General features: G+C 32.2%; 1 protein-coding gene across 7 annotated transcripts; it reads right to left on the reverse strand.

Moving 5' to 3' along the window:
* Window positions 1-1,849: 1,849 nt before the first annotated feature.
* LOC127705377 (uncharacterized) lies at window positions 1,850-24,152 on the reverse strand. Of its 7 annotated transcripts, none has more exons than XM_052209684.1 (4): window positions 24,140-24,152; window positions 8,885-8,931; window positions 7,499-7,576; window positions 1,850-5,681 (listed from the first exon to the last, which is right to left on the reverse strand). In XM_052209684.1, the coding sequence occupies exon 4, from the start codon at window positions 5,175-5,177 to the stop codon at window positions 3,240-3,242; it is 1,938 nt and encodes a 645-aa protein (XP_052065644.1). In that variant the 5' UTR covers window positions 5,178-5,681; window positions 7,499-7,576; window positions 8,885-8,931; window positions 24,140-24,152; the 3' UTR covers window positions 1,850-3,239. The 7 variants fall into 7 exon arrangements, with proteins under 7 accessions (XP_052065644.1, XP_052065643.1, XP_052065641.1 ...); XM_052209683.1 differs by lacking the exon at window positions 24,140-24,152 and adding an exon at window positions 22,297-22,468; XM_052209681.1 differs by lacking the exon at window positions 24,140-24,152 and adding an exon at window positions 13,515-13,630.
* Between the last annotated feature and the right edge of the window lie 234 nt (window positions 24,153-24,386).

Consider the following 24,386-nt stretch of genomic DNA (forward strand, 5'->3'; position numbering starts at 1 on the left):
TTGTCTCTCAATAATGACGACTTCAGTACGTTCACTAACGTGATTTACCCTGTTGAACTGGATTTAAATAAAACTAATACTAACAATGAACACTGCCCTTTCCTAGATCTACTTATCTATATCTTTAACGGGCAGCTCTTCAACTGTTTCGGTTCTTATACATCCTCGGCTTTCAAATATTCGGCTTTCAGCGTTCCCGATGAAGGTTAATCCAGAAAAACGCTTCGGACGCATTAAATTAATAACCTGTTGTTTTCATTTTTTAGTACTAAAATTTACGATAAAATAGATGATTTTTCATTTCCATTATTTAGATATCAATTTTTAGATGGTGACGTTCCCTTGGCACCATCTTATGGTGTTTATATACCTCAACCTTTTCGATGCGCTCGTGTATGCAACAACGTATTTGATTTTAACGAAAGAAATCTCTGAATTACTGAAAAATTATTACACCAGTGTTTTCGATATCGTACAATTGTCAAAACTTTTACTAAATTTTATCATCGGTACATGGACATTTGAAAATATAAATCAACGTGCAGACGTTCAGGTATTTCACATCCCATCTTTTATGGTAATATTCTATACAACGCACAAAAATATCATTCACCTCAAAAGCTAACTAAAACTTTAAACAGACTTACTCAGAAGGGATTTAGTTACGATACTGTTGTCAAGTCATTAAAGATGGCATTTTTGGAATTGATATTGATTCACTCATAGAGTCTTTGCATCGGAAATAAACACATTTATTCTTAAACCAGTTGTTGGCCTGATACGGGTTATGTTCTTCTCGTATATTTTATGATGGTATGATACTAAAATCCTAACGGGAGGGATTGTGTTTGATTTTCATATGATGAAGGCATACGCTTTCGATCAGTTTAATTGAGGTCTGGTGCTTGCATGTCAGTAATGCTAGTAGTCCTTTGTTAATTTATATTGATCATTGTCATTTTGCTTAGTTTCTTCTGTTACCTATTCTAACATCGGACTATGACGTCTTTTAAACTGAGTTTTACTGTGCGTATTGCTGTATGTTTGTTTATTCCACATTGGCTAGAGGTAGAGAGTTGAGATCTCACAAAACATGTTTAACCTCGCCGCATTTTGCGTCTTTTCCAAGTCAGAAACCTCTGGTCTTTGGTAGTCCTTTATGATTTTTAATGTTGGTTCATTTATATGTTTCGGAGTTTAGTGTGACGACCATTTTCGCTGAACTAGTATATATTATTGTTAAGGGGCCAGGCGAAGGCCTCCAGGTGCGGTATTTTCTCGCTGTGTTTAAGACCCATTAGTGGCCTTGGGCTGTTTTCTGCTCTTTGGTTGGGTTGTTGTCTCAGTGCACATTCCCCGTTTCCATTCTCAATTTTATATTGTGAGTATATTCACTTTTGAAAATGAAACTTGAAAATAATATGAAATAACATATTTTTAACTAACAAAATAATAAATTACGGGAGTCTCTTAACATCCAAGAAGGGACCTTGTGTTTACCTTGTACGCCATGAATTTGTAATGTGGGTTTTGTTATACAATTTCTACTGGGTTGTAAACCTTTAAAGTTTATTACGACAAACACAAACGTATGCGGCAGTGAGAATCTAAGTGATATATACGTTGTACACCTAGTACGCATACCTTCAGTAGACAGACTGATTATTAATTCATAATAACTGAATATGACTGTATTTTTTTTCATGTCTGATTACCAAATTAGACAATAGCAAATTATAAATGAATTTGAGCATCAATTAATATCGAAACTGCTTTGTTCCAAAATAGACTAAAATCAACAAAAATGGGGTTCCGCAGGACAATGCGCGTGCTGAATGTCCACAATAAATCATGTTTTGAACTTTTGATTTTATTTTGTATTTTCAGTGTTTAAAATAAGAACATATAATAGTTACTATGATTTGTTATAACGAATATTCGATTGTTTGCAGACACAAGTTCTGGGTTTATTTTACATTGAAATACTACAATTAAACCAGCTCTTATATTTGAATTTGCATAATCAGATAAGAGAAACAAATCTTACAATACATTTGTAATTTATTGATCATGTTTTGATATTACAAACATATTTATCAATGTCGCATTTGTTTTTTCTCAAACATTGAGCACTTAGAAATGTATAAACAGTTGTAAAAGAGAAGGTACTTATTGGTCCTATAAATTGACCAAATATTAAAATATTGAATGATATGAATATATCTTCATGATTTTCGGATTTAAGGAGCCAAAACAAAAATTGAAATATAATTAGTTTTAGTACAAATTTGAACATTTATCATAAATTCTCCTTTTATATATCAAATGTATAAGTGTAGCATTACAAATGTGTACAATGTATTTCAAACTCTTAACAAATTTTAATTATTCAAATATTGTTAGCAATATCGTCAAGTAATAATCAAGTACACTAAAAGAAGAAAACATTAACGTGCTCATATTGGATAAATACAGTGATTAAAAAGGAAAATGAAAAACTCTGTGTAAAATTTAATATTAATTATTACATGAATAGACAATGATAATGATTCTAGAACTAAACACAGGTTATACACCAATCTAATAATATGATAATGATTCAAGCAATAAACGCGTTTGTCTTAAAAATATCCTAGACACTATTTTGGTCATTCCCTAATGTAACACTATACCATATACAGGTGAAAATGTATCAGACATAAATTGTTTTTTAAGAGATAAGAGGTCGACGTGAACATATCGTGACGCGGACACAGAAACCAAATGACCTAAATGACACTGAGTAATAGAAAAAATATGCCAAAAAATATGTACTTGTATTTGCTGTATACGATCAGTGACTTTTGATTTCAAATCATTGAATCATCAGTGCAACTAATCTTGACTAACAGCATTTGTCATAACTTTGTTTATCTTGCGCATGGAAATCAATATTATAGCTGGTGATTCTGTAGTGTGTTGATTCAAGTGATACAGTTTGATCAACAATGTCAGTTTAAGTATTCTGAAACTATATATCAAACACTAGTAAACTAATAATCTTTCCTAGGTAAAGGTGTTGTCAGAACGGTTTTACTCTTCTGCTAATTATTTTATTTGTGTTATGCTCCTAAAAGTTTCCAAAAACGTGTCATAATAATTATCCTTTTTAACTGCAAAAATAATTCGGTTGAAATTTAAACATCGTTTGACGAAGAATAATCGACAGGAATATTTTGATTACATTTACCTATGTACGATTATTTTGCCTGGTTGATGAGGAACTGCCAAAGACGTTTGAAAGGACACATGAAGTGTGTATCCCTGTAGGAACAACCATCCCCGTGTCTCATGCTTACATCTATTATTCGTGTAGTGAGGTCTCTTAATTGTAAGTAATCGATGTTTTTTAGCTCAATGGGTTTTTTTTTGTTAGGATTTCTGTTATCAGCAACATCTAATCCTAGTTGCTTCAAAAATATGTTCATACCTTTACAATCCTTTAGTTTGCAATTTCTGTTATTTTGGTCATGATGAATCTTATCATGCGTATTGCAAAACTCAAGTAATGCATCTTCCAATCTGCCATAATTGGATAAATCAATAACTGATAGCTTTTCGAATTTTTCTACAATTCCATCGGTGTAACCGAACCAAACAAAAATACCATGTTCTTCTAATTTTTCTAGTTTTTGATTCTCAATATCAGACTTATTTAATTCAGTTTTCATTATAGAAGATTTTATTGTCTTAAGTGCATCACTATCAAACAAATAGTAACGCAGTTTTCTCTGAGTGAGATTGAGAGCCTTACACAGAGGCTCTATTCCCTTGGCCGAACCTTTGCCTCCCATAGCGACAATATGCAAAGATATTAAAAATTTTCTCAATTTAAGATCAGTCTCAGGATCTTCCTTACAAACTAACCATCGTCTTATCTCATCTGTTAACAGAACATTTTTTAAGGTACTTAGAAATCTAATATCGTCTTCTCCTTCCACCATAATTACACGTTTTGAAAACAAGATAGGACTCACCTGATCACTCCATAAATATTCCTTTTTATCAACCTCATTTTTCTTAATTGCATGTTCTAAATGTACAACTTTAGACCCGCTTTCACAAGAGTAGAAATAAAATATGTTCTCAAATGTCCAGGGGCAAATAAATCTTTGATTATGAGTGGTGAATATAACAGTCTTCACTTGGTTTTTGTTGACATCATACAAGACTAAATCTCGTAAACAGTCAATCATTGACGGGTGCATTCCCCTTCCTGGTTCGTCAATGAGTAGAGTCGTTGTTCTTTTATTCGATAATGTAATCGACATCATCTTGGCTTCTAAGATACCTTCCGGAGCTTTGAGTATCGGAAATGGTTTATCATCGTTATTGCTCGTTACCATTATTTCTGTTTTATTGGTATTATCTTTGAACTCAAATTTGTATGATTGGGGTTCTGTCAAACATCTGAAGTAATGTGATTCACTACCGTCAGCTGTACTTTCATCGGGGTCATTTAAATAGGTTTTTATCACGTATGCCAGATCGTTTGAACTTTTGTATATGTTTTGATTTTCAATCAAGGGTATCTGGCAAGAAGTTTGAATAGGACTTATGCCTCTGTTAGCAAAAATTGTTTCAAAATTTATATTTTCGAAAGCTCGATCAAAGATTCGAATGTCATTGTTATCACTTATATGGGTTTTGCAGAATTCAATGAAGTGAGTTAAATCGATTTCGTCTTTGTTTTTGACATCCAAAAGTTGAGAGCATATTTTATGAAGTCTATCTTTGTCATCTGACAAAGTTACTTCTTTAAATGACCCCCATCTACTGTCCATTTTGCGACTGATGGAATGAGTAATAATATTTCCATCATCACTCTTGTTAAGAACTATTTTGCGAATGGTTGCATCAGTGCCGTCTTTGTACGAAATAAAACATGATGTCAGCATGTCAGAATTTGCCTTTTCGAACTTACAAATAACATAAGATATATTGTCAGAATTGTGTCTTGCTGACACTGTATCGTTCAACTCAGTTTGCATACACCTTCTTATTCCTTCAAAAATACAGCTTTTACCTGCATTATTTTCACCTATGAATATATAGACACCATTTGTCGGAAAGTCTAACCTTTGTTCTCTGCTGCCATTAAATTTGACAAAATTTCTTAACCGAATTTGTCGCAACATGCTTATATTGATATTTAAAACATAAAAGGATAATAAATCTTTTGTAGACGAAACGCGTGTCTGACGTCCGAACTTTAAATCATGGTATCTATCATATTTTTATTCATACGGATGTTTTTACTTAAATCATTTAATAGTTTACCAGAACTATAAAAAATACTGTAAACACTGTTATCAAACCAATGATTGATTTCAATATTACCGATAACCCCCCGCAAAGTCTAATTTCGAAACAAACAAAAAAATGTACTGATATATTCTAGATCATCTACTATTAACAATCTTGAAGAAATATATGAACATCAAAACCAAAAGTATTTTGCTTCTTTGGACAATCAAACTGAGTAAGTAAGTTAGTATAATTCTCTGCTCTTTACTTAAACTGTTAATGCATAAATGTATATTTTTCTACTTCCTCTTTGGACTGTTATGCAAAACTTCTTCTACAGACACATCTTTGCGTTAATAGCACTGTACTCAAGTGTATAGAGGCCTACTGGTAATCTGTAAATGAATGATATCCCATATATTTTCTACAACTTAATATATCAAAATAATAATAAACATAGCGTCTTCAATTAACAGTTTTTCATTAAAGTTTTTAGGAAGCTAATTGAGATGCGAAATATACAAAAGGTACATTCAAACTCATAAGTCAAATATAAATAGACAACGCCACAATTAAAGAAGAAAAAGACAAATAGACAAACAATAGTGCACAAAACATAAAACAGAAAGCCAAATACTAAGCAACACTTACCCCATCAAAAACTAGGAGTGATCTCAGATGCTCCGGTAGGGTAAGCAGATCCTGCTCCACAAGTGGCACCCGTCTTGTTGCTCAAGTTAGTACAAACTCGTCTATGTCGGTACATCAATTTCGGGGAAAAGGGAACGGGATTGAATTTACGACATAAGGAACATATCCGTTGTCATCTGTGAAACGGATGTTCCATAACGGTCAACCAACTCGTGATGTTTCGTAAATTTTACGAAGGGACGATTTAAACTTCACAACTTGGAACTCTTGGTTTCATAGCTTCCTTGTGAGCACCATACCTCTATCAAGAAATCATGATAGTAAACACAAGCCCTAGAATATCGTATTAACTAGTAGATATATACTCCGTATACAGGTGCTGATGAAATGTTACTACATAGAAATGGAAAGTTCACAATTGGGAAGCTGAAATCATATCTTCTGTCGTAAAGTGTTGTTTTCAACCTCATTGTCAATTTCTAGATGTAAGTCAAGATATGAGGCAGACTTAGCTGTACCTGTTGTATCCTTTATCTCAGGTTCGATAGGATAGATGCGTTCAACATAGTCAGCAAATTATACCGCATTCAGTGAGAGGATGTCATCTTTATAGCAGATTTTAAGTAAAAGGATAATGCTAACTTCTTTTCAGTCTTAAGAAGTTCCTCTATGGAGTCAGCCTTACAGGAATAACGCAACAAGACGGCAAGAGTGCAGTTGGTTCCCAAAAGACCTACTTTGTCAAGTGTCACATTAAATCAACCAATAGTACCAAATGGTGACTCGAGAATTCAAATATTGTTACTTTTGGTTTTCTTCCAAACGGTCGTAAAACCCTTGCCCAAGATTGGCGTCCGTTTTGGTTGTTTTGGATTTATACATACGTATCCATGTCCGATTAAAATGGGAACTCCGATGACTTCTGTAGAGAGAGTGATTGGCTCTTTGAACTTTAGGAACCCTTGAAGCAAGTCTTTGAAGGATACGTGGGTGGGACTGTTCAAGTTTGAAATTCTTCCTCTGTCCAATGTAGCCTCATTTACCAGTGGTATTCCAAATTCCCAATCGTTCATTCCGGTTGATGTCTATCACAGAAGTTACCTTTTGTATATATTGTTTATATGTTCTCGTCTTGAATATGCATGAAATAGTGGCCACTAGACGTAAGGCAAACAACTCTCAATTAGTCAGAAGAAGAAATTGTAAGAATGCTGGATTATGTAATCGATAAATTTCTTGAATTCTTTGGATGTATGGTTATTTATTTTGTTTGCTTGCTCGTTTGTTTTTGTTTTTGTTTTTATTTCAAGTGACATTCAAATTAATGGACATTCTACACATCCACTTGCAGTTTTATGCTTTTCTTAAATATGAATAATCCATGATTTAAAAAAAAAAATATTCCAGACTATTAATCTAATTTTCGCTATATAAGTAATGTATTTAATTTGAATGAAAAGGTCCTAACGGTGATCAGCTTGGTATAGAACACAAAATCATCAATCAAATTTGTAATACGACGTTTCATGTAGTGTATTTCTTTTTCTGAAGAAAAAATTACCTTTTGCGATTTAATATGGTGAACACTTATCTCTGATTCTTTTTTTCACGACCCGTTGTACACTACACTTCATGTTCACTGTAATAGAATTGTAAACTGTTAGTGTTAATTGGATAGGTTTTACGAACAAAATATTTCACTTTTTCGAAGTCTTATTACGGATTTTCATATTCTCTGCGATTATTACTTATTGTCAAATTTACGAACTGATATCGTTATTATACATTTTTATCGCACTGCGGGTAATTTATGACGTTGTGAATGGTTTAACGCCGTCACAGACCTCCTATGGATCTGTAGGGGTTTAGTAAATTTCATATGGGGTTCATGACGTCACATCTACTGTTAATGGGGACGTCATCTATTGATGTTGTATTTCATTGTTCATTTTTCTACTAAACGCAGCAGGAAAAGTCCCGCGTGCGATAAATTCGTTATACGGTTCACTTCTGACCCCCTACGGACAATAGAGGGTGAGTAAAATCAAAAGGAGATTCGGCCTTCGGCCTCACCCCCTATGGATTTTACTAACCCTTTTTGGATCCGTAGGGGTCAGTAGCAAACCATATAACTTATAATATAACTCACTCATGGATAATTAACTTTAGACATTTTGGTCTTCTCTTTTTTGTATCATATAGCTCCTAAAGTTTTTACATATTTGTACATTCCTAGCTTTTGAATGTGTTTGGGTACTGTTTTTTGTCTGTAAGGATTTTTCTTTGGCCATGGCGTTGTCAGTTTATCTTCGACTTAGGAGTTTGCATGATTCTTTTGTATCTTTGACCTCTCCCTAAAGGTTTTAATTTCCCTGGTAGTTATAAAACTAGGTTTTATCCATCATTTTTTACATAAGAAAATGCTTGCACCAAGTCAGTTGATTTCCATTCGTTAGATGTGTTTGAACTTTTGATTTTGTCATTTTGAATTTCCCTTGGAGTTCGTTTTTTTTTATTTGTGAACAAGAAAACAAGGAAAAGGATAAGACACAAGCTTTTTTTCTTTTTCTTACGACGTCGCCTTAAATACAAAAAAAATCATTGTATTAAAAAATATAAGCAGAGTACACTTTAAACAGAAATATATGATATTTGACAACGCCATGGTTAAAAAAGAAAAAGGCAAACAGACAAACAACGGTAAACAAAACAAAATATAGAAAACTAAAGACTGAGCAACACAAACCACACAAAAAAACTGGGGGTGATCTCAGGTTCTCCAGAAGAGTAAGCAGATCCTGCTCCAAACATGGCACCCGTCGTGTTGCTGATGTTAGTACAAACCCGGGGATAAGTCTAATTCGATAGGTCACAGTTAACATTACATTCCATCGATAGTTAGTATAATCTTAATTTAGTGAGAAAAAAGTCAAGTGTAGATACTTACAATCGGATTCGTCGTTCAAATGTGCCTCTTTAATTCCATGTATATGCCTATCATAAAAAATAGATGTTTGTTTTAGCATTTTTAAATGTTAGACTAGAATTAATTTGTAATTTGTATTATATAAGATAGTTATAAATAAAGTCCCTTTTTTTCTTATGCATTCCTATATAATTACCAATCAATAATTTATAGCAACGCAACATGGAAACTTGTCAATAGAGTGTTTTTAAATCAGATGGTATTGGTAATTATAAAAATGTATTAGATTACAGTAACGTTATAATCGTTCAGTAATCATAGTTGAACAAAATCTTTATTTCAAAGATATTGCACCAATCTCTTATCCACCACCGGTACTTTCGCCACAAATACAACCTGAAAACAACCTCCTTTATTAGATATTGTCTAATGAACATCTAAAGATGGTACTTGATAATTTAGAAAACATTTCGACCTTTGAATTTAATAAAACAAAAATTCCACTAGATATCGTGATAATGAATTGGTTTAAAATATTATCTTTATCCCAATTTCATATTGAAATTTCTTAATGTTCATTATAAAACGAAAAGAAAAGAAAACTTCAAAGCAAAAAATGATATGAAAATATCCAAAGTCGTATAAGTCTAAGGTTCTCGATAAATATTGTCATATAATAGTTAGTCAAACAGATTTAGGAACATTATTATAATTATTTCTGAACTTCTTGGGTGGGTAATTTTGAAATGTAATGTCGAAAAAAGCAATATTACAAGCATGTTGAGAGCGATTACAACACTATTTAAGTAAAACAAAACTAGTAACTAGAAACTAGAGCCAACGGAAAAACAGTAAAGGAAAAGACGTCCAATTTGTAATAATGTTTGACCAATGAGCACACATAAAAGCAATTAATTAAGATTTAGATATAGGAAGATGTGGTATGAGTGCCAATGAGACAACTCTCCATCCAAGTTACAAATTATTAAAGTAAACCATTATAGGTCAAGGTACGGCCTTCAACACGGAGCATTGGTTCACACCGAACAGCAAGCTATAAAGGGCCCCAAAACATTACTAGTGTAAAAACATTCAAACGGAAAAACCAACGGTCTAATCTATATAAAAACGAGAAACGAGAAACACATATGAACTACATAAACAGACGACAACTACTGTAATCAGATTCCTAACTTAGGACAGGTGCAAACATTTGCAGCGGGATTAAACGTTTTAATGGTACCAAACATTCTCCCTTTTCTGAAACAGTAGTATAACATCACAACATAGAAAAACACACTATGAAATATCAATTGGAAGGCTCAACTCAATCAAAAAACGTAAATTAACATACACAATGAACGAATAAATTTGACCTGTGACACCTGAATGCAAATAAACAGTTAATAAGAAATTACAAGGGATAAATATTTAAAGTCAAAAGTAAATATACAGGTTTAAACAAAGTTAACGTATGATATCACTGTAAAATTTCAAACAATTTATAGAAAATCATCACTTTTGAAGAAACCTGCGTCATATTATACACAGGTAAATGAAAATAATTTTGTTGTTAAGTATACTTCTTCTTCTGTGTGTATAAAATCTTCCGTTAAGGAATACCAAGAAATTTCTTTAATATCAATAAAACTAATCTAACACTTGGTACATATGGTGTGAATATCAACAATATAAATATACAATTAGTGCTAGATAAAACTTCCTGTACAGGTCCAAGAACAGCATCTAAGGAAAAATGAAATAATTTTGATGTTCATAGTACGAAGAAGTGAAAATTTGTAGTGATTAAATACCAAATAATCAAAGCTGGTATATGGACAAATAATTGCATAATTGTTTCAAAGAATGATCTAAGTCTAAAAGTATACTTGATTGCTGATATCAAATAATATCGGTGGCTGCACTTTAAATTGAAACCTCATATGCATTTCATAAACAGTTACTAAAGGTCAAGTTACAGTAAATGGGCCATGTCAAAGAGTTTGTTTAAATTTTTCGTACCACTTTTGCTCGTTAAAGTTTAACTAAAAAATCGAAAAAACAATGCATTTTTCTCTTTTATTTTCTAAAATATTCTTTCAAAATAGGGCAACATTTGTGTAAAAGCACATAAATCAGCAAACAACGTTTTTAAATTTGTTTTCAAGTCATAAAATTTAAAATTTCAAATCTATATATTTTTGTTAAGAAACTATATGTTGTTGGTACATTAATTTCCGTTTTAATGATGTAAAATAATAATAGCGTCACCGACTTCGTTTTAACGGTATTCTTCATGGTTTTCTAGGTGAAAAAGTACCACAAACGTCGACATAATTGTAAAGCCAACGCTTTATAGGCCGTAAAACTTCGATTTTTGACCTTTTTCACAACCTAATAGGTAACAACTAAAGTCTGTGACCATATGATTATTTAATCTAAGTTCAACGAGCCAAAGCTGTATGCAAACCTTTACCAAAATCTGTGACATAACCAATTTACTCTTCCTTAACCTTAAGAAACTATCTTTTGTAAAACCAAAAACAAGCAAAACATATAGTATTTTATGTTTTACTCACACCACGAGTTATTGTTGAATGGTTGATCATGTCAAAAAATATTAGTCGCAATGATTAAACAACAGCAGTCTAATCATAACCTTTTTTAAGAATAAGTCTATAGAGAAAAACAAATATATGTATCACAAATGATTAAGGAAAAATTACTTTTCTGTATTATTTTTCATGAAAGAATATGACAAAATCCCCAGATTCGATAAATAACTGATAAAATTTAGAATAGCATACTTCTTGTCACGATCACTACAAAAACCTGTATATGGTAAATCATGATTTCAATGTTGTAAATCTCTTTCATATTTATACAAAAATGGTGAGACGTTTGGAATACATCAATTAAGCAGCAATTCAACAATAACACTAATTAAAAGAAATCTAGAATGAAACATACAGTTTTCTACAATAGGCGAGTGTTTGTACAATATATAAGGCTCAGTTTTACAGATATCCAAATTTCTGTCTTCATCCTATTTCTTATTACACAACACACTATGTTGTTGTATACAATGTCAGCAGTGACAACAACACATTTACCATGAAGTAGAACGAATGATCATCAACCATGACTTTTTTAATCATTTTTTTTATTTATCAACGACTTAACTTAACATCCTTAACCAACTCGGAAAGAGTCCTTCTTACACGTTTTGTCCTTTTTGGCATAAACCTCGACTGAATTAATACCTCATTAACTCTCGTGTTTCAAGTTTAAGGATTTAGGCTAATGGTATAATAGCCATTTTGCTAACTCGTTTGGTAGAGAAGTGTTGTTGACAATGTTAAAGTCATCAGTTATGACGTAGCCAGCAGGATTATAGATGAATTGGCAACTGGAATAAAGATACATGTAATAGACATAAACCCACAAAATTGGTTAAATCGTCATTAAAGAGCCATTACTCCAATAAGGAGTCGACTGACGATGTTGGCCACTTTGACTTATTTGTAGATCTTGCTGATAATTTTTGCTGTATAAAATTTCTCTCTATCGATTATAACTTAAAATAGGAAAATTTTTTTTCTCTTAAAAATTGACCAGGTGATCTTAAAATCATGCTCTCGCTTATCTGTACTTCGACAGGTTAAACATTTATCAGACAGGAGTTCACTTGTACATATTTACTATGCTTTTATTATACCTATTTTAGAGTATGGTGGTGTTTGTTGGAGCAATTGCTCTCAACATGAGTCCGAGCTACTTTGAAAATGTGACTATAAAAGCAGCTGCTAGAATTTTTACTGGACTACGGCTAAATTCCTACAACATAAACTTTACATTGAATAAGGATTAGAAATGGAAAGTCTTCAGAATGGACGAAATAAACATAACTTTATACTGTTAAATGAAATATTGAATGGAGCGACATCGGCATACTTATTTGAGTTAGTTCAGCCATATTTTCCAGACAAACTCCTTAATATTGAGGAATGAAAATAATACTTTTCACCCCCATTCGCTAAAACTAGCTCTTACTTTATTGTATATTTAAAGGTCGACTAGACAATTTTTTTGAAATATAATCTGTAATATGAATATGATTCCCAAAAAGGGGTATTGGATTAGTTAGAAGTTTGAACGAAATCTTTAGGAATTTCATTTAAAGTCGTATCGTTTTATAAACGTTATTATGTTGATCATAAGCAAAGTAATGTACGTTGTATAACCTTTGCAAATAGAACATGCAATATGCGTTTTAAGGCGAAATCTTTTAAAAGAGAGGCGAAATATACCAAAAGGACATTCAAACTCATATGTCGAAAATAAAATGACAACTCCATGGCTAAAAAGGGAAAAGACAAACAACGGTAAACAAAACACACCATAGAAAACTTAAGGCTGAGCAACACAAACCCCACCAAAAACTGAGGTTGAACCAAGGTGCTCCTGAAAATTAAGCAGATCCTGCTCCACATGTGACACCCGTCATATTGCTCATGTAGTATAAACCTGGTGATAAGTCTAATTCAGTAGGTCAATTTTAACATTACATTCCATCGACAAATAGTATTGATGTAAGCGCAAATCTTAATTTAGTGAGAAAAAGGTCAAATTTAGATACTGTAGTACTTACAATCGGATTCGTCTTTCAAATTTGCCTCTTTAAATCATGTATATGCCTGTCATACAATTAAATGTTTGTTTTAGCATTTTTAAATATTCGACTAGTATACAGAAAGAATAATTTGTATTATATAAGATAGTTATAAATAAAATCACTATTCTTATCAATCCTACATTATTACCAATCAATAAGTTATAGCAACGCAACATAGCAACTCGTCAATAGAGTGTTTTTAAATCAGATGGTATTGGTAATTATTGAAATGCAAGTATTAAATTACAGTTACGTTATAATCGTTCAGTAATCATGGTTGAATAATATATTTATTTCAAAGATATTTCTGTATTTAAAGTGTAACAATCTATTAATTGCCTTTCCGATCAGAGATCAATTGACTTCGGGTCACATTTGGACAAAACTCTTGAAACCACCACCGGTACTTTCGCCACAAATACGATCTGAAACAACCTCTTTTGTTATATATTGTCTAAGGATCATCTAAAGATGGTATTTGATTATTTAAGAAAATATTTTGAATTTTCAATTTAATAGAAAAAATGCCTTATCATACCCACTCCTTTGCCAAAGTGTCCATTAGATATCCTTATGTTGAATTCGTTTAAAATATTATCTTAATTTTAATTTCAATTTGAAATTTCTAAATATTCATAATAAAAGAAAAGAAAACTAAACTGCAAAAAATTATATCAAAATATTCAAAGTCATATAAGTCTACGGTTCAGTAATAAATATTGTCATATCTTAGTTAGTCAAACAGATTTAGGAACATTACTATAGTTACTTATGCACTTCTTGGGTGGTTAATACTAAAAGCATGCTGAGACTGATTGCAACACTTTTTACATAAAAGAAAACTAATTGTTCACCTTACTCTACATTAACAGATCTTTGATTTAATCACTCTGTCATTATACATGTACAATATGTATTCACAATACGATAATAGATGAGCATTAGAAAGCATATTAAATAATATACAGCTCCTTGGTGTTATATTGTACATCTTGGTATTCACTTTCTTACCATTGATGTAGTTTTTCCTTAAGAGAGAAAGAAAAATGTTTAATTCACTATGAATTTGAATGCAGATTCCGGTATATTGTTGCTATGGCAACCGAATTAAAATTAAAAGTTATTTAGTTATGAAAGTTACAATAACATTTTGATTTATTGAAAAAGACGTTAACCCCCGCCACCCCCTCCCCCTAAAAAAAACCAAACAAACAAAAAACAATATAACATACATGTAGCAGCTGTACTACATAAACATATATGTCAAAAATTGAAAAAAAACAATATAAAAGATCCTAAAATCGTATTTAACAAAAAATGACCATCATTTTGTTATTTTCAAGAATCTTGGTAAATAACTTGTCAAATTGTTTTGAATCTATAAATACTTCATAAAAATGAAAAAAATTCATTTTGACCCTGGTACCTCCATAATCATGAAAATCTCATGGCTGGTTACATATGACGTTCGGTGATTTCTCAGTCGACATTACCACATATACGTGCAAATCAAAATAACTGAAATGCACAAGCCATAAGAAGGCGCCAACGGAACAACAGTAAATGAAAATTCGTCCAATTTGTAATATTTTGTGTACGATGAGCACACATAAAAACAAGCAATTTATAAAATTTTGCATAACTGTATTTAGGCGAGTGACTTTAACCATAAAATTAAATTTTTAATGCACCCACCTAACACACGGCTAAATTATATATCATTTGAAAGCTACACATCTGTACTATTCTGTTTTGCCCGGTCGTAAAAAAAATCGCACTATGCAATTTCCGTCAAATCCAGATCAAAGGCCAAGGTCGAATAAGTGCATATTTTCTAAGATTTCAGCTTGATTGCATAATATGACTTTTATATACTAAATTCACATATGCAAACCATTTAAACTTTTAGCAGAGAGATTAACGGGCATTAATCAAATGCATTTTAAAATATCTAAAACGTGTTTTTGATAGACAGCACATGTTTCCTGAAATTCGAGTAAAAGTTATCAAAATGTGTGAAAACCCAAATTTTTCTTTCTGATGCAACTGCTAATCACTTAAAACTAAGTAAAACCTTGTAATAACTATCAAAGAAGTTTTTGATATCATAAATTTCCTAAAATTATGCTTACTTCTAATCAAACAGCAAATCATAACAACTCATGCGGTTGCCCAAAATACCGCCATCTGCGAAAAACAGCTTTTAAGCATTTCTTCCTATTTAAACATTGTATGTGGTCAATATAAGATTTAATAAACAAATTCTTAAGAATCTGAAAAATTTAAAGGAAAAAAATATGTGTGCGAATCATACTATTGCTTGAAATAAAGGGGGCGAAACTAAGAGATTGCAATCTGCATTGTAACCACCAGACTGAAATAAACATCTTTTGACTTTTCTAATTGTTTGATTTGTAGCTTCATTATAAATATTGATGTAGTGAAAAGACCTTTTATTTATTTAATGTGAACCATAAAAAATAAATTGAAAACTTAGACAAAAATAAATAACAAATAAATTGATGAAAATTGAAATTTAAAAGAATTCAAAAACCAGTAAACACTTTATAAAACTTGACTTCTGGATTGCTTAAATTGCGTTGTTCATTGTTTAAATGCATTAATTCATCAAATAAGAATAATTTTGAAGAAAAAAATCCATTAATACGCAACGATTCTAGTTACAACTAGACTTTCTGAATAGCTTGAATGACTAGTTCATTTTTCATACGAGGATGACTTCATGCAAGAGCTTCTGATGACGACTGAAAAGAAGCTACCATTATCTTGAAACTTCACTTTCCACTATATACATGTAGATGATGTCATCTCGCTGAATAGTGCAAAATTTGTCACAATGTTGGACTCGTATTTTCCATTGAAATAAAAAAAAAAAGACTTAACAGATATAGTTTACTCTACCACTTATCTTGAAATCGACGATGAGGGTTGGTTGAGAACAAGTTTTACGACAAAAGAGATGAGCATAATTCAACCCATAAAAACACTCCTTACTAACCAATTATAAACTTTTCATTTCTATGTAGCAACATTATAGCAATACCTGCATATCTATACTATTAAAGGAGGAGACCGATTACATTGAGCCTCAGGTCCTCTGAAACAATAACAAGTCGGAATATTTATGACGTATAAATGTAGGGTTTTGCATTTCCTAAATTTGTCTTTGCATGTTCAGTCGACGTACTGCCCGCAAAATTAAATAAAACTCTTTATTTAAACACTTGCCCAATTGTAACGCGATTTCGCGGCATCTTCTTGTGGAGTATATATCCAAGTTGATACAGTATTCCAGAGCTTGCATTTACTTTCACGATTGTCGTGATAGTGCGTAACTGCTCACAATGAAGATATTAAATAAAGGCAACTATAGTATACCGCTATTCAATTGTCATCAATCGATTTACTAGTAACTGAAACAAATCCGGGTCACAAACCAAAACCGTGGGAAACGCATCAACTATAAGAGGAACACAACATAATAACAGAAACACTGAACTGCTACAAAAACAAACATTAACATACAAAGAAACAGATTATTCGTTACCAACTGCCATATGCCTGGTACAGGACATTTGAAGAAAAATGGTGGTTTGAACATGGTTTTAAACCAGAGTTAAAATGCAAAGTTGAAATCATCCTTTTGAAAATTTTATGGACGCCACTACGAGTTGATTGACAAATATGGAATATCTGTTTTGCCAGATGACGACTGATAAGTTCCAATCGACGTAACCAAAATACCGTCATTTCTGCCTTGAATGTAACCTACCGAATAAGGCGTGGCACCGAGGTAGGAATTACACGAGCCACAAGACGGGTGTCACATGTGGAACATGATCTGCTCACCCTTTTGGAGCCCCTGAGTTCACCCCAAATATTTTTGGGGGGTTTGTGTTACTCAATCTGTAGTTTTATATGTTGTGTTTTGTATACTGTTGCTTGTCTTGTTCGTTTTTTGCCCGGCTTCTCAGTTTGTTTTCAATTATGAGTTTGATGTCCCTTTGATATATTTCGTCACTCTTCAAGTAGTAAAAGGTTTAAAAATTGTAGATCATTGTAGTTAAATGTATCATGATAACGATTTGGTTCTATATATATATCACCGTGAGCAAATTACGTTATTTTCGCGGATATTTGTCTTATTGCGTTAATCTTCTTCACTTTACTTTGAGGGGATTTCTTTGCCGATTTTCATTACTGCAAGTTAATATCTTTAAAGTGAAATAATACCAAAGGGACAATCAACATCTCAAACCATGAATCATATAAACTTAATTAAAACCATGAACAAAATAAAATTAAAGTTCAAGAGACGAACAACAGTCCACAAAACACAGCACAGCATGAAAACGATCACTGCCTAAACAGCGAATGATTTTATGAGGTCAGGAAGGTATTCAACTTTTTCATTTTTCATTTCACAACTGCTTATAGTGTTTTCCATACACAATGACCTGCATTTGTATTTAAAAAGCTTATGTTGAAAATACTCAATCCTATCTCTATACCTTTGAAATTTGGTTTGTGAGAATAAAGATATATAGAAGCATCTTTTATTCAAATAATTAAAGAGATTAAATTTCTAAACACATTTAATATCTCAAACACGATTTTAAACTAAATAAGAAGCAGCAGCATTATATGTAGTTCGTTTATATCCCGCTTTAGACAACCAAGTGTTTCTAATCAAGGTTACTCATTTCAATGTTGGCTACGATCTAGTCGCAAAGTCATGTTTGCATTTAAACATGATTTAAAAAAGTAAATAAGTTTGACTTCGTAAAAAACATATTTTTACCTCAATTAGCTCATAAATATTCTTTTCGAACTTTAAATACCCCTTCTTTTATTATGGAAAATCATTCTCCTCCCTGATATTGACAATTAGCGATGTTCTATCTTAACGTAGAATAACAAAATGATCGCTATTTGCAGATGGCAGATTTTTGGGCAACTGCAAACACTTCAATAGAAGGTTGTTCTATGAACAATATTTAATAATTGCATCTTAAAATTACAAATTTAAAACAAATATTCCTTGACCTAAAACATATTATTTATCTATTTTTTTTTAGCATACTAATATCGATCCCCCAAGATATATTTTGCTCTTGGAACAATTTTTCATTTTTTTAGGATTTGTGATGAATTTCAATTTTCGGGAAATATTGCGCATATAACCTCTTATTTTTGTTTGATTTGGAAATAATGTATTATGTTATATAAAGTTCATATAATCTTTTGAAAAATTTTATGGTACAAGAATTAGAAAATGGCTTTTTGTTTAGTAATCGCAAAAATTGGAATGTTTTTTCATGACCTTTGACCTTGATTTAACAGAAAATGCACCGTACGATTTTTTTACAACCGGACAAAACAGAAAGTACAGATTATTAGCTTTCGAATGATATATAATACAGCCGTGTGTTAGGTGGGTGCATTAAAGTCGTTAACTAAGCGTCTTTTTGAAATAAGTCACTCGCCTAATTGTCCATTAATAAATTTTGAAATTATAAGAAAGTAAGTTTTTAACTTCCTTGGGCAAATGCGACCTTAGATGGATTTCGCTTTTTTAGGACCTATTTGATCATATAGCTCATCAAATGTTTCGGTTCTTATATCATTGGCTTTTGAACATTCGGCTTTGCGCGTTCCTGCTGAAGGTAAATCCAGAATAGCGCTTCGCACGCATGAAATTTATTACGTGTTGTTTTCATTTTTTTTTCAAAGAACGATATAAGTCTAAAAGTATACTCAACCTGCTGATATGACATTATATCGGTGGATGCACTTCAAATTACAAATTCATATAGCAATATCATTACTGGCAACATACATCATGTTACATATGCACAAATTATTTAAAAAAATATAATTACACACATTTATTAATAAGGTAATAAAATGCAAAGTACAAAGAAAATCTTTAAGATATTAAATAAGACATAATATCACTTCTTTCCGTGTTGAAAGATTTTTTGGTAGGATTAACCATTTTTAAACTAGGCATTAAATACAGAAAGGATTTTTCCCTAGATTCAGACAAATAATGTATTCTGTTTATGAAAACATAAATGTAAATGAATATGTTTATTATTGTATTGTTTATCATTTAGTTTGTAAACCCACATTAAATTCCTCGAAGTAAAAATGTATTTACTTGACTAATGTTTACTAAAAGTTAGGATAGTTATCCTCAATGTTTAATATTTTATGTAATATTTTGTAGACATATCGTATCCTGATATTCTTTACAGGTTTGATGAGTAGACGTCTAATGAGTAGAGTGGACTGATAGTCCCCGAGGGTATCACCAGTCCAGTAGCCAGTACTTTGGTACTGGCATGAAAATACGGATTTTATGTAATTAAAATTTGCTGTTACAAAATTTTGGAAATTAATTAAAAAATAAGGAATGTATCTCCTTCATGCAAAGCTCTGATTCCTTGCCCAGCTTTGGCTATACTTGTTGGTCCTTTTTTGTTTATAGCTCTTCATATTTTTAATAAGCTTTGGATTTTCAAATATTTTGGCCTCGAGCATCACTGAAGAGACATTGATTGTCAAAATGCGCATCTGGTGCAGAAAAATTGGTACCGTTTATGTTATTACTACCACTGGGTCGATGCCTCTTTGTCAGATGGGCGTAAAGCGGTATTGCATTAGGAATAGAAGTTTAATCTTACTGGTTCTTCACATGTTTCAGGGGTTTGATCTTAAAAGGTATTTGAATCAAATGGTATACTATCATCAAAGATACCAGGTTCATAATCTAGTTCGTCAGACGCGTGTTTTGTCTACATAAGCGTCATCTGTGGTTACTGGAATAAAAATATTTGCACATCCAAATAAACGACTACACAGGGAAATTTAACTCAAGTGAATTTTACAGGAACTTCGATTTATGTGAATCTCATGTAAATATCATGTGAATTGCACGTGAATTTCACCTCAAACGAGCTTCTACGTGCAACTCTCGTGAACTGATTTCTCATGAGTTTCACGTGAATCTAATGTGAAACTCACATGAACTTCATGTCACAATCACATGAATTTTCAAAATGAAGTTTTTCGAATAACATCCAAATTTTCAAATTTGATTAAAAACACGAAAACAACTAATTTTTAAATGTTCAAGTGAAATTCACATTAGAAATTTCACATGACATTCATGTGAATCTCAATTCACGTACAATTCATGTGAAACTCACGTGAACAAAATATTCCTGTGCAAGTTGAAGAGCATTGAAACAAAAAAAAAATGCAAAAAGTTATAACAATTCTGACTAAAGCCATCTATGCCCGACGGGAGATTGATTGGATGATTGATTGGTGTTTAACGCCACTTTCAGCACGATTGTGCTATTTCGTTGCGGTTTTAATGGGTGGAGGAAGCAGGAAAACTGATAATCTAAAGATTGGAGTCAAGCGCGACTGCCAAGTGCGGGATCCCGGAGGGAGAAAACAATAATATTTCGAACAATATCTAAGATTTTTGAGTAGTAAATGTGCAGACAATGACCGAATCAATTATATTTCTTGTCAGCACAGGATTACTGACTACTTAGCATGTGATACCCTCTTGGATGAAACATTCATCTTCTGCGGCATACACCCAGTGGTTGTTGAACCTTGTCAAAGACACTAGTTCAGGCTAAATATTTTGTACACCTGGCGAGTTTTACAAAAGATACAGTTAAGTCTGCTTCATATCTGGACTTACATCTAGAAATTGACAATGAGGATCAGTTGAAAACAAAACTTTACGACAAAAGAGATGCTTTTAAGCTTCCCAAATTGTGAATTTTCCATGCTATGTAGCAACATTCTAGCAGCGCATGCATACGGAGTTTATATCTCCCAGTTGATACGATATTCCAGGGCTTGTATTTCCTATCCTGTTTTCCTTGATAGAGGGTTGCTGCTCACAATGAAGCTATTAAATCAAGAGTTCCAAGTGATGAAGTTGGAATCAGCCCTTTGTACGTTTTACGGAAGCCATCACGAGTTGTGTTGTCCGTTACGGCAGATCCGTTTCACAGATGATAACGGATATGTTCCTAATGTCGTAACTACAATCCCGTCCCCTTTTCCCGAATGTGACCTACCGAATTATACTTATTACCGGGTTTATACTATGTTAATCCACACGACGGGTGCCACATGTGGAGCAGGATATGCTTCTCCTTCCGGAGTATGTGAAATCATCCGCAGTTTTTGGTGGGGTTCGTGTTGCTCAGTCTTTAGTTTTTTATGTTGTGTTTTGTGTGCTAATGTTTGTCTGTTTGTCTTTGTTTTTTTAGCCATGGTGTTGTCAGTTTATTTTCGACTTTGAATGTCCCTCTGGTATCTTTCGCCTCTCTATTATATCAGCAAAAAGCTTAGTTTAACCTGTTATATACGTAGGGTTCCTAGGGGGTCAGAATAAAATGTTTCCGAATTCTATCAAAACTTGTATTACACACGGTTTAGTAACCGTTATTATAGCGATCAAACTAATTTTCTGCTCTTTGGTCGGGTTGTTGTCTCTTTAACATATTCCTCATTTCCATTCTCAATTCTATAATGTACTTTTGAATTATATACATGTAACATTCTGCAATTAATATATAGATGCATTGTGTGTTCTACAAAAACAAATATTTCAATATAACATTTTACCGATAGTTAGTATTTATGTAAATGCAATTCTTAATTTTGTTAATATAAAATACAGTCAAATTTAGATACTTACAATAGAACTCGTCTGTAAAATACACACTTATAATTCCATTTATATTACTTTCATACAAATAAATATTTGTTTTAGCATATTAACACATTAAATTAGAATGCATAAAGAATAATGTTTTAGCATGTAAAATAGTTATAAATAGAATGGCTCTTCTTCTTTTACAATCCTATGTTATTTCCAATCAATAATCCATAGCAACACAGCATAACAACTCACCAACAGAGAATTTATAAATCAGTTATTATCAGTAGTTATTGAATCTACAGAAACGGTGAAATCTTGCAGTAAACATGATAGCACAAAATATTTATTTCAAGGATATTGCAATAAGCGAAGTGCTTCAGTCTACTTAAATAAATTCATGGATGTTCGGACTTTTTCGTGGATAGAGTCCTACACAATTCTGGTTATTCTGTCTTTTTTGAAGAAAGGAAGTGAAAAGGGGGTGAATCAGAGCTTTGCATGAGAGAGAAAGATTTAATAACTTCAAATAATTCCCAAATTTTGCAAATCAACACATTTCGAAAAAAATATATCCGTATTTCCATACCAGTGCTACTGGCTACTCGGCTGGTGATATCCTTAGGGACTAACAGCCCACCAGCAGATGTATCGACCCAGTAGTAGTAATAACATTAACAATACCAATTCTACTGCACAAAATGCGCATTTCGACAATTAATGTCGCTTCAGTAAAGCTCGAGGCCAAAATATTTGAAAATCCAAAACTTATTCAAATTTAAAAAGATGATAAAACCAAGAGGTATAGCCAAACCTGCGCAAGGAATCAGAGCTTTGCGTGAAAGAGATGTGTTAGACAGGAATTAACTTATACGTATTTACTATGCTCTCAACATGAGTCCGAGCTACATGAAAATGTTATGGTGGAAGCAGCTGCTATAATTATTTCTGGACTACGGCGTAATTCCTCGAAACATAAATTTACATTACTTAGGATTAGAAATAGAAAGTCTGCAGAATAAGATTATATTGTTGAATGAAATATCAAATAGGATGATATCGGCATAATTATATGAGTTAGTCCGGTCATATTTCACAGACAAACCCGTTATAATTTGAGGAATGAAAACAATACTCTACATTCCCACTTGCTAGAACTAGCTCTTACTTTTATTCTGTCATTCCTTCCACTATTATGGTTTGGGGTCATCTTCCTCTTATCAAAAATAATACCCATGTTTATTGTATAGTTACAAGTAGGGTAGAAGAATTCTTTGAAATATAATCTGTAATATAAATTTGATTCCCAAAGGTGATATTGCATTAGCTAGGAATGAGAAAGAAATGTTACGAATTGTATTTAAAATTGTATTGTTTTGTAAATATTTTTATGGTAATCATTAGCAAAGTAATTTATTTTATATAACCATTGCAAATAATACATGCAAAATGCGTTTTACGGAGTAATGCTTAACATTACATTATATCGATAGGTAGTAAAGTAACAAAAATACCGAACTCCGAGGAAAATTCAAAACGGAAAGTCCGTAATTAAATGACAAAATCAAAAGCTCAAACACATCAAACGAATGGATAACAACTGCCATATTCCTGACTTGGTACAGGCATTTTCTTATGTAGAAAATGGTGGGTAAATTAAACCTGGTTTTATAGCTAGCTAAACCTCTCACTTGTATGGCAGTCGCATAAAATTCCATTATATTGACAATGTTTGAATAAAACAAACAGACAAAATAGGTAAACATGTCAAAAATAGGGGTACAGCAGTCAACATTGTGTTATAATCATAATACCTATAGTTTTGATGTAGGCGAAAATCTATTTTTAATTGAAGAAAAGAACGTCAAATTTAGATACTTACAATCGGATTCGTCATGCAAATATAACTCTGTAATTCAATTTATATGACTATCATACATATAAATGTTTGTTTTAGCATTTGTACACATTAGACTAGAATGCAGAAAGAATAATTAACGTATCACCATGGTGATACGGTCTGATTAGTCAAAGGCTGGACGTCTGGAATGTGGTAAATCTGTTAACGGTATCTCATTGGTTATAAATAACATTAAATGGCTGCATCTCAGCTGCTTCCGGGCTGCTTC

Source organism: Mytilus californianus, unplaced genomic scaffold, assembly GCF_021869535.1.
Source record: "Mytilus californianus isolate M0D057914Y unplaced genomic scaffold, xbMytCali1.0.p SCAF_6, whole genome shotgun sequence".
Taxonomy (NCBI): Eukaryota; Metazoa; Mollusca; class Bivalvia; order Mytilida; family Mytilidae; genus Mytilus; species Mytilus californianus.